Below are 11,413 nucleotides of genomic sequence, written 5' to 3'. Positions count from 1 at the left end.
ATAAAGAGCAAATATCCGCTGTTGTTTGAGTCGCCATTTTCACTACAGTATTATTAGCCTTTAATAAAAATGACTAAATTAAATCAAGCAAATAGGCCTAATTGATTCATCATTAATTAGACTTCATTTTCATAGGATGTTATTCATTTTTACTAGGCTACTATTGCAATAGCAATGTAATAATATGGAGGTTAATCATTCATAACAAGTAGGCCTACAGTAACACCCACCTACTGCCTTTAGAGAGAAATAGTCATGGCATCTTTTTGTAGGCGATAACTCCGCCGTGGTTCGTTGGACAAAATCTATGGGGAAAACGAATGGCATTTTTGTAGGGTTTTTGGATGAACGCCGAAAAAAGTTCTGTGGCAAACACAGGCTTAGGAGATCTTGTTCATTTTGTTCTATTCAGTACCCAATTGTCATACTTGAGTAAAAGTCAAGAAAACTTAGTAGAACATGACTGAAGTAAAAGTCACCCAGTAAAAGTCTAAAAGTATTTGGTTTAAAATATACCTAAGTATCAAAAGTAAATGTGATTGCTAAAATATACTTAAGTATCAAAAGTATAATTCCTTATATTATGCAAACCATACAGCACCATTTTCTTGTTTTTTATTTATTTAAGGACAGCCAGGGGCACACTCCAACATTTAGACATAATTTACAAACTAAGCATGTTTGTTTATTGAGTCCAGCAGATCAGAGGCAGTAGGGATGACTATGTTCTTTTGATAAGTGCGTGAATTAGACCATTTTGCTGTTCTGCTAGGCATTCAAAATAGTACTTTGGGTGTCAGGGAAAATGTATGGAGTAAAACATACATTTTCTTTAGCAATGTAGTAAAGTAAAAGTTGTCCAAAATATAAATAGTAAAGTACAAATACAAATACCCCAAAAACAACTTAAGTACATGAAAGTATTTTTACTTGAGTACTTTACACCAGTGGTTCTATAAGATCATCTTCATCAGCTAAAGTAACTTTGTGAATTCTGAAGAATTTATGTAATAAAAAAAGCACATAAAGGCTTCATAGTTCATAATGGTTATATTAACTGACTGCTATTAGGCTATTTTATAGAACAAATTTGATCAAATCTGTGTTAACCTCATACCTTATTTTCGGCGTTTATTCCAAAACCCTATTCTTTCCCCATTCATTTTTTTCCATAGGGATGACTGAACGAGAGAGGAAGCGGAAGAGGCCCCAATTTGGCGGAAAACCTGTCTCCCTCCAGCAGGTGGCGGTTTTCGTTGTTTCGCCCACCAAGCAAGGAGTTTTTGTAAGGAGTTCAATGAGTGTCGAATTTGGTAAAACACTACATTTAATGGCTTATTTGCTACGTGAGGTTTATTTGATTGAGTAGAAGTTTCGTAATGCTTAAGTTGATACGAGTGTACTGATACAAGTACGACACGTGACATCTCGGCAACTTTGAGAAAATATCGGAGTTGTCGATATGGCTATGCATATTCATGACATGAGGCTAGTAGCATACCATTAAATACAGGTGGTTGATGTCAACAACCATCTTCGGATATTCAAATATTGATTAAAATAATGAGATATCCACCACTCCCTAGAAAGGATGCCATGCCGCTTTGTAGACAACAACTCCCATTGTTAGGGCGGAGAGTAGCTTGCCAGTATATCCATAATCTTTGGCTGAACGAACCAGAGGTAACGCATATCCGGGTTTTATGACTACAAACTGGCGAGCTCAATGTGTATGGGTGTGAGCGGAAACCGGAGTTATAGCAGCTGACATGTTTTAGCAAGATCTCCTAGCAGGCAAACAGCACGATGATGATTACTATTACTGGGTCGTCATATGTGTTTTTGAGGATGGGATAGGCTGCTGCTAGGCTATAGTAAATAGGAGGATACGGTCACTCAATCCACAACTCTTGTAACACAAAGTATCATGGCAAACAGCACTGTTAAGTGAGCAACTGACAGAGTAGACAATTAGATCGACTGGTATATCGTGACCTTTTTAAGTGGTTGTAGAAAGAGCGCGTAGGAGGTGGGGAAAGGAGTCGTGCGCAAATTTCCTTTGCGGATCATATTTTCACCATATTGCAACAACATGGAGTCACAGACACAGTACACCCGAGAGGAGATCAACAGCACGATATGGGAAGTGCCGGAGAAGTACACGCGATTGAAGCAAATTGGGACAGGGGCGTACGGTTCCGTATGGTAAGTTGTTGACGATGGGCGCTATCCAAAGCTGGGGTGTGTTGTCAAGTACTTGACAGGGCAATCATACAGAGGGAAAGAGCGAGTTTATTCTGCTCTGGAAATGTTGTATCACTTGCATCAATTCCTACAATGTTACAAAATATCTGTCAACCTCGCTCACTCTACACTTATATGAATCACCAATTGGCACCAATACCAATAAATCAAATGCACTGTGTAGGCGGATATAGTGTAGTAGCAAATGCCTGGCTTTTCCTGCCAATACTTGTTGCAGTGCTTCAGTGAACATGTTGAGGCACAATGTTGGGCATAGTCTTTGTCTGAACAAATGAAAGCATGTGCTGTTAATGTGAATTTATCACTTTGATTCAGCAGCCTAGGCCTTATAATTGACCAGTATTTTTTTTAACTATCATTCTCCTAAGGGATGATGCCACATTTCCTGAGTATATTTTATGCAACAACAGTATTTTCTCTGCCTCAGCTCGGTAATAAATGTGAAAACCACTGAGAAAGTGGCCATTAAGAAGCTTCACCGGCCCTTCCAGTCTGAGATTTTTGCAAAGAGGGCTTATCGGGAGCTTCGACTGCTCAAGCACATGAAACATGAAAATGTGAGTATGGACTGTACACATCCTGGCACGATCATTGTCTTCTATCCCTCCAGTCTCCTTGACTCACATATCCCCACCCACGATGTGTTGCTCTTCACAGATTTTACATAACCTAATCAGCAAACTGATCCAAGACACTGGCATACAAAGCTGACATACAATATCAGTCTAATAGCGATAGCTGGCATAAGATGGCAGTAGCCATTTCCCTCTCTCCCTCTCGTGGGATTTACAACTTGTTTTTCTTCTCTCATGTGCAAACTTCCTTCAGGTGATAGGACTTCTGGATGTGTTTACTCCTGCTGCTGGGCTTGATGAATTCACAGATTTGTGAGTATTTACCACAGTGAAAACAGACACAGAGTAATGCCTATTGCAGTCAGAGGCAGAGAATGGCTTTGGTGATTTGGCGGGGCTCATATACAGTACCAGTCAAATGTTTGGACACACCTACTTATTCAAATCAAATGTATTTGTAAAGCCCTTCTTACATCAGCTGATATCTCAATGTGCTATACAGAAACCCAGCCATTCAAGTTTTTTTATTTTTTATTTTTTTTACATTGTGGAATAGTGAAGACATCAAAACTATGAAATAGATTATTCAAAGTAGCCACCCTTTGCCTTGATGACAGCTTCGCACACTCTTGGCATTCTCTCAACCAGCTTCATGAGGCACCTGGAATGCATTTCTGTTAACAGGTGTGCCTTGTTAATTCAACTCCCTATGACCTAGACTCAACGTAGAGAAGGGAGCAGCATTCTGAATGTTGCAGATGCATATTGTGCTGAGCTGACGTGATTCCCTCTCTTATATGACAAAAGCATGTCTGTTCTAGTACTATTTCTGTCGGGTGATTCTGTAAAATTGTACACCACTGAATGCAACTCGGGTGTCATTTTTAAGTCCATATAGGTGTTGAGGAGTTCGATAGATGGAGTGATTTGTCTTTCCACAGCTACCTGGTGATGCCTTACATGTTCACCGACCTCTCCAAAGTCAAAGGACTTCTCACTGAAGACAGAGTGCAGTTCCTTGTCTATCAGATGCTGTGTGGACTAAGGGTGAGCTTGTTTGTGCACAAAAAAAGTAGTCTTAAAAGAAATGTGGATTCTGGTGCTGCAAATCTTTTGCAACATGATTCTGTTTATATTCAATTCAATGTTACGCTTAGTTAATTACCGTTGCAGTGCTTAATCATAGCGCTTAATAATGATGTCTTCTCTGTTTTCATGGCAGTACATTCACAAAGCTGGCATCATCCACAGGGTAAGTTGGCTGCGCCGTTGGTAAGACCTCGCCACAGCATCTTATAACAGCTCTATTTTGTTTGTGGCTCATGAAAATGTTATTTTAAAGGCTGTGGCAGTAGATCTTCGGTCCCGAAGATCCGGCGAATGTGTTTATTATCTACTTCATGCACAGTCTCTGCTCTACTCGTAGAGAACAAGCTAATCTGGCAAATGGTGCTCGTTTCATGAAGTTAGAACAAAGCTGAATCAATGTCTGCAAGATCGCATAATAATAGTATTCTACATAACAGAACCAGCTGTAATAGCATAGAATATCTCCCATGTGACCATCATTTTTTTACTTTATACCCCTTTATCCAATTGGTAGTTACGATCTTGTCCCATCGCTGCAACACCCGTACGGACTCGGGAGAGGCGAAGGTCGAGAGCCAAGCGTCCTCCGAAACGCGCCCTCCGAAACGTGACCCCCGTCAAGCCGCACTGCTTCTTGACACACTGCTCACTTAACCCGGACTGAAGTCGGCATGCGTGCTCCTGGCCGCCACAAGGAGTCGCTCGAGCGAAATGGCTGTGACACAGCCCAAAGATTGAACCCGGATATGTAGTGACGCCTCTAGCACTGCGATGCAGTGCCTTAGACCGCTGTGCCACTCGGGAGGCCACGTTTAATGTTTTTAAATGTATGGAAATTGTAAAGTCTTTTGTCTGTTGTGTTTTTCGTTTTGTCTGACCCCAGTAAGACTAGCTGTCGCCTAATGGGGATCTTAAAAAATCTAATCAAATCACTGTAAGACAAAAACACCACCGCATTTTTCTCTCATATAGCCAAAACTCACAGTGTGCGCCACTAGGCAAAATACACAGGTAGGTTATGGTACAGTTTAACACCATCTGCTCTACGATTCGGCCACTGTACATTATTCAAAACAACACTGAAGGCTACTTTGAAACAACACTGTATAACTCAAGAAGATCTACATGCATATCCCCATGAAACTGATTGAGATCAAATGGAACGTTATCCGTACATGTGTAGAAGATACGGGAGGTTTAGTACAGGGGGGAAAAAAGGTCTGGGAAAAGTTGGATCTGCAGCCACTGTATTTTAAAGAACCATAGACATTGAGTCATTATGGCTAACCCTGTCCTAACATGTAGGATGAGAAGGCCTTCTTTCCGATATGCCTCTGTCTCCATGCATGTCTAGAATTGTAAAGACACACCCATGTATGTACTAATGTGCATATTTATTTGGAATTAATGGTGAATGGAAGCGTTTGTTTGGGCATAAACGATAAGAGAAATAGGGCAGGCCCACAGTGGATATGGATATGCAATCAACATCTATGTATTGTGTCTGCCCTTAATGTCTTAATCTCAGGCACGCAAGGGCCACCCTCAATGTTTTTCGTTTGTCAAATTTTTTTTTTGCAGGACCTGAAGCCTGGTAACTTGGCTGTCAATCAAGACTGTGAATTAAAGGTTTGTGACATGAATACAAGTTCATTAGATAAATAATTCTATTGGGGAAGATTCCTAAGATAATGTGTAAAATTATGCTTTGCAGATCCTGGACTTTGGTCTTGCTCGCCATGCCGAGGCGGAGATGACGGGCTATGTTGTGACCCGCTGGTACCGGGCACCAGAGGTCATTCTAAACTGGATGCACTACACCCAGACTGGCAAGACAATCATATCTATTAAAAACTTTCACTCTCGGCCTCATCCATCCCGAAGTCTTATGCTCAGCTTCGTAATAACCTGAAACTCTACAGAGCTGACAGACTTATGTACAGCGTGAAACATTACAGAGCCGCCAGAATGTTTTACATGCAGCCTGATACACTATATGCAAAGGTATGTGGACACCCCTTCAAATTAGTGGATTCAGCTATTTCAGCCACACCCGTTGCTGACAGGTGTGTAAAATCTAGCACACAGCCATGCAATCTCCATAGAAAAACACTGGCAGTAGAATGGCCTTACTGAAGACCTCAGTGACTTTCAACGTGGCACCGTCATAGGATGCCTCCTTTCCAACAAGTCAGTTCGTCAAATTTCTGCCCTGCTAGAGCTGCCCCAGTCAACTGTAAGTGCTGTTATTGTGAAATGGAAACGTCTAGGAGCAACAACAGCTCAGCCGCAAAGTGGTAGGCTACACAAGCTCACAGAACGGGACTGCCTAGTATTGAAGCGTGTAAAAATTGTCTGTCCTTGGTTGCAACACTCACTACCGAGATCCAAACTGCCTCTGGAAACAACGGCAGCGCAATAACTGTTTGTCTGGAGCTTCGTGAAATTGGTTTCCATGGCCGACGATCCACACACAAGATCACCATGCGCAATGCCAAGTGTTGGCTGGAGTGCTTAAAAGCTTGCCTCCATTGTACTCTGGAGCAGTGGAAACGCGTTCTCTGGAGAGATTAATTACGCTTCACCGTCTGGCAGTTTGACGGACAAATCTGGGTTTGGCGGATGCCAGGAGAACGCTGCCTGCCACTATACATAGAGCCAACTGTAAGGTTTGGTGGAGTAGGAATAATGGTTTTGGCTGTTTTTCACAGGTCGGGCTTGGTCCCTTAGTTCCAGTGAAGGGAAATCTTAATGCTACAGCATACAATTACATTCTGGACAATTCTGTGCTTCTGAATTTGTGGCAACAGTTTGGGGAAGGCCCTTTCCTGTTTCAGCATGACAATGCCACCGTGCAAGTGAGGTTCATATAGAAATGGTTTGTCGAGATCAGTGTGGAAGGACTTGACTGGCCTGCACTGACCTCAACCCCATCGAACACCTTTGGGATGAGTTGGAACACCGACTGCGAGCCAGGTCTAATCGCCCGACATCAGTGCCCGACCTCACTAATGCTCTTGTGGCTGAATAGAAGCAAGTCCCCGCAGCAATGTTCCATCATCTAGTGGAAAGCCTTCCCAGAAGAGTGGAGGCTATTTTAGCAGCAAAGGGGGGACCAACTCCATATTAATGCCCATGATTTCTGAATGAGATGTTCGACAAGTAGGTGCCCACATACTTTTGGTTATGTTACGGCGCTGACATAGTGCTACGTACAGCCTCAAACATTACAGAGCTGACCGTCTACTTTCATCTCATTTGTGCAATGTGTTTTGATTTGGGTAACACTTGACATTTACAGTGGATTTTCTTGCCTTAGTGTGTTTATACACAACAGTGTACTTTGTTACTTAGTAGAGTGTAATTACAGTAGTCTTAACACAGTAACTATTGAGGTAAAAAGGCTCTGTGTAATATAAGGTTCTGTATGCGCCCTTTTACAATATTTGCCACATTGTGCATGATAGTTGTTGACAATCAGTGCTGTGTTATCATTGTTATTGGTTAGTCCAAGTTGCCTGGCCCTGGAGTCAAGTTGTCTCATAATACTACCACACTCAATCCTTTACACAGGGTTGCTTTGAGATTGCAGTCCCTTGAGCAAACAGCAAGGTGTGGCTTTGTTGTGAATTTGTTTTCGATGCCACTATTTAATTGATTATGTCTGTTCCTCCATTTTAGTGGACATCTGGTCTGTGGGCTGTATCATGGGAGAGATGATCAATGGGAAGACGCTTTTCAAAGGGAAAGACTGTATCCTGTTACTATTCTACTTGTTTTTTTTTCTTTCAAATCCGTATCGTGTCTGTACCACGTAGTCTGTGACCTGACCCAAGCCAGCTATTTATCAAGGACGGAGAATGAAAGGATGACAAACCCATCTATGATTAGTGTCGTCCCATACTGTGTGCGTTGTAGCGTAGCCGACACTTCTATCGCCCAGTAGAGTTAGCTACAGGCATGAAAACAAATAAGAAGAAGAGTTTGCTATGGCATGTGCAGTACAGTTATGGGAAAGGGGTAATCTATGACATGGCTTTTGTTGAAATTGTTTGGAGAAACTACCGATATGAACATGAATGTGTTGGGCTTGAGTGACCTTGACTTTAACCCTTGACTCCCAGACATGGATCAGCTGACTCAGATCATGAAAGTAACTGGAGTACCCGGTCCTGACTTCATTCAGAAACTGGACAGTCAGGAGGTAGAGTTGGCACCTGGATATCACTGATCATATGCTTGATACTTTGAACTGTATATTTTGACAATTGTGCATAATTCCCTTCTTTTGAATTGGAAAGTGCCTGTCTTTTGAATTGGAGTATGAACAATAAACTCCTCAGTCAGGGTCCTTGAACTAATTATTTTCTTATCTCTTCCTGTCTTCTGATAGGCAAAAAGCTATGTGCGGTCCCTCCCTCACTTTCCCAGAAAAGACTTCTCTAAGTTGTTCCCCAGAGCAAGTGCACAGGGTGAGTTAAAATGCTATTGATTTGATGATGCTAAGTGCATACGTTATTTATTGTTACACATTAGAAATGCTGTGATTCAGACTTAAATGTACAATTTGTACAGTACCAGTTGAAAGTTTGGACACACCTACTCATTTAAGGGTTTTTCTTTATTGTTACCATTTTCTACATTGTAGAATAATAGTGAAGACATCAAAACTATGAAATAACACATACGGAATCATGTAGAAACCAAAAAAGTGTGAAGAATCAAATATATATTTATTTAAAAGTAGCCACCCTGTAGAAAATAGAAGAAAAAACCCTTGATTGAATAGGTGTGTCCAAACTTTTTACTGGTACTCTAAATGTGTAATACATTTAGTGGCATTATACATTAGTTTGATTGCTATATATAGGTCCACGCAGAGATATTGTAGGAAAATTGCAGCTTGAGAATGGTTTTCCGATGGGAGTCATCTGTTGAAAGATGATGGCAAACTGATATGATTGCGCAATATGTCCAGCTTTGTAAGGATTCAACTTGTATGGAAAAGTTGACATTTGTTTAACTGACAATTGATGAATGCGTATGCATTTTTATTTACATCTCTGTGTGGCCAATAAGTTCGCCAACTTGTGGCATATTTCTGGTTTTCATTCTCTATTTAACTGCTCTCCCAGCGATTGACCTTCTTGAGAAGATGCTGGTTTTGGATGGTGAGACTCGGCTTACTGCTGAGAGTGCTCTGACACACCCGTATTTTGATGGCTTGAGAGATCCAGAGGACTGCCCTGAGCCACAGCCATATGATGACAGTCACGACAATGCCACGCTGCCTCTGGAGGATTGGAGGCGTAAGTGCAAAGTATTTTAATGTTTAATTTTAAGTAAAAAAACATTTTTTTTAATCACTTTCTGTTTTTTGTGTCTGTGATCTGTCAGTGTCACAATGTAACAATGTGTTTAATTATAAAGCTACTTTAGGTGTTTACCCACATAATTCTGTTGCAATGTATTGTATTTCATTGTCTACCCTTCAACTCTTTCATTGCCTTTCCATTGCCTGCCCTTCTCCTAGGGTTATCCTTCAAAGAGGTGAAGAGCTTTGTGCCATTCCCACGACGGGACTCCAAGAGGCGAAACACACTGACAATTTCTCCGTGATTCCATGCTTGTGATATCAGAAAACACTGCTACCACACACCAGCAAACGGCAGTAGGCCTTACACCATGTTGCCCCTGAAACAATCCTGTCATAATTATTTTCTAAATGAAGCCTGTGGTTGAATTTCGTATTGGGGAGTATTGAGCTACATTGTGCCGTCTGTCTCTTTTGGCCTAATTTGTAATGGTCGATCAGTGTTTCAGCAGTCAGATTGTTTCAAATTTAACCCCACCTCCCCACCCATCGGTGAATTAGTACATTGTTCCCTCTACGTATCACAATTGTTCATGTTTTATCATACCCGATGTTTAATGGTCTTACTGTATGGTTTTCTTTTTCTAATAGTTGATATATTAAAGATGAGTTAAATGTAATGTACAGTTGAAGTTGGAAGTTTACTGACACCTTTGCCAAATACATTTAAACTTAGTAAATATTCCCTGTCTTAGGTCAGTTAGGATCACCACTTTTATTTTAAGAATGTGAAATGTCAGAATAATAGTAGAGAGAATAATTTATTTCAGCTTTTACTTCTTTCATCACATCCCCAGTGGGTCAGAAGTTTACATACACTCAATTAGTATTTGGTAGCATTGCCTTTAAATTGTTTAACTTGGGTCCCACAATAAGTTGTGTGAATTTTGGCCCATTCCTCCTGACAGAGCTGGTGTAACTGAGTCCGGTTTGTAAGCCTCCTCGCTCGCACACGCTTTTCCAGTTCTGCCCACATATTTTCTGTAGGTTGAGGTCAGGGCTTTGTGATGGCCACTCCAATACCTTGACTTTATTGTCCTTCAGCCATTTTGCCACAACTTTGGAAGTATGCTTGGGGTCATTGTCCATTTGGAAGACCCATTTGCGACCAAGCTTTAACTTGAGATGATGTCTTGAGATGTTGCTTCAGTATATCCACATCATTTTCCTTCCTCATGTAGCCATCTATTTTGTGAAGTGCCCCAATCCCTCCTGCAGCCAAGCTACCCCACAACACGATGCTGCCACCCCCGTACTTCACAGTTGGGATGGTGTTCTTCAGCTTGCAAGCCTCCCCCTTTTTCCTCCAAACATAACAATGGTTATTATGACCAAATAGTTACATCAAGGTAGGCCTTGAAATACATCCACAGGTACACCTCCAATTGACTCAAATGATGTCAATTAGCCTATCAGAAGCTTCTAAAGCCATGACATCATTTTCTGGAATTTTCCAAGCTGTTTAAAGGCACAGCCAACTTATTGTTTGTAAACGTCTGACCCACTGGATTTGTGATACAATAAGTGAAATAATCTGTCTGTAAACAATTGTTGGAAAAATGACTTGTGTCATGCACAAAGTAGATATCCTAACTGACTTGCCAAAACTATAGTTTGTTCACAAGAAATTTATGGAGTGGTTGAAAAACGAGTTTTAATGACTTTAATGACGAATGTAAACTTTCGACTTCAACTGTATGTGATCGGGACTTTGTTTTCTCAATAAATGGCCAATTATTCATACATCCTTACTTCGGTCTCTGAATGCTACACTTTTCTCTAACCTAACTCATCTAAAAAAACATGCAAAATCCTATACCTTGCATTAAGTATTATTCTTAAATCAAATGTTATTAGTCACATGCGCCAAATAGAACAGGTGTAGGTAGACCCTACAGTGAAATGCTTACTTACAAGCCTCTAACCAACAATGCAGTTAAAAAAATACAAATAAGAAATAAAAGTAAGAAGTAATTAAAGAGCTAAAATAAGAATAGTGAGACTATATACAGGGGGGGGGGGGTACCGGTACAGAGTCAATGTGCGGGGACACTGGTTAGTTGAGGTAATATGTACATGTAGGTAGTGTTATTAAAGTGACTGCATAGAT

At 40.9% G+C, this 11,413-nt stretch overlaps 1 protein-coding gene across 1 annotated transcript; it reads left to right on the top strand.

Annotated features, from left to right (window-relative positions):
• The first annotated feature begins 1,253 nt into the window (after positions 1–1,253).
• On the top strand, positions 1,254–11,054 carry mapk13 (mitogen-activated protein kinase 13). The gene is made up of 12 exons (XM_020506197.2): positions 1,254–2,205; positions 2,693–2,822; positions 3,094–3,152; positions 3,782–3,887; positions 4,063–4,092; positions 5,511–5,558; positions 5,644–5,758; positions 7,611–7,682; positions 8,054–8,133; positions 8,323–8,401; positions 9,065–9,238; positions 9,463–11,054. The coding sequence occupies exons 1-12, from the start codon at positions 2,093–2,095 to the stop codon at positions 9,546–9,548; spliced, it is 1,092 nt and encodes a 363-aa protein (XP_020361786.1). The 5' UTR covers positions 1,254–2,092; the 3' UTR covers positions 9,549–11,054.
• The last annotated feature ends 359 nt before the right edge of the window (positions 11,055–11,413 follow it).

The sequence above is a fragment of the Oncorhynchus kisutch genome, linkage group LG17 (genome assembly GCF_002021735.2).
Source record: "Oncorhynchus kisutch isolate 150728-3 linkage group LG17, Okis_V2, whole genome shotgun sequence".
Lineage (NCBI taxonomy): Eukaryota > Metazoa > Chordata > Actinopteri > Salmoniformes > Salmonidae > Oncorhynchus > Oncorhynchus kisutch.
Note: the sequence above shows the minus strand (reverse complement) of the source record. Positions and strands in the feature narration are given on the sequence as shown.

Coding starts and splice junctions, on each gene's coding strand:
- mapk13 (XM_020506197.2), top strand. CDS start 2,093: ATGGAGTCACAGACACAGTACACCCGAGAGGAGATCAACAGCACGATA. Junction 2,206..2,692: donor GGGGCGTACGGTTCCGTATG/GTAAGTTGTTGA, acceptor TCTCTGCCTCAG/CTCGGTAATAAATGTGAAAA. Junction 5,759..7,610: donor GATGCACTACACCCAGACTG/GCAAGACAATCA, acceptor CCTCCATTTTAG/TGGACATCTGGTCTGTGGGC.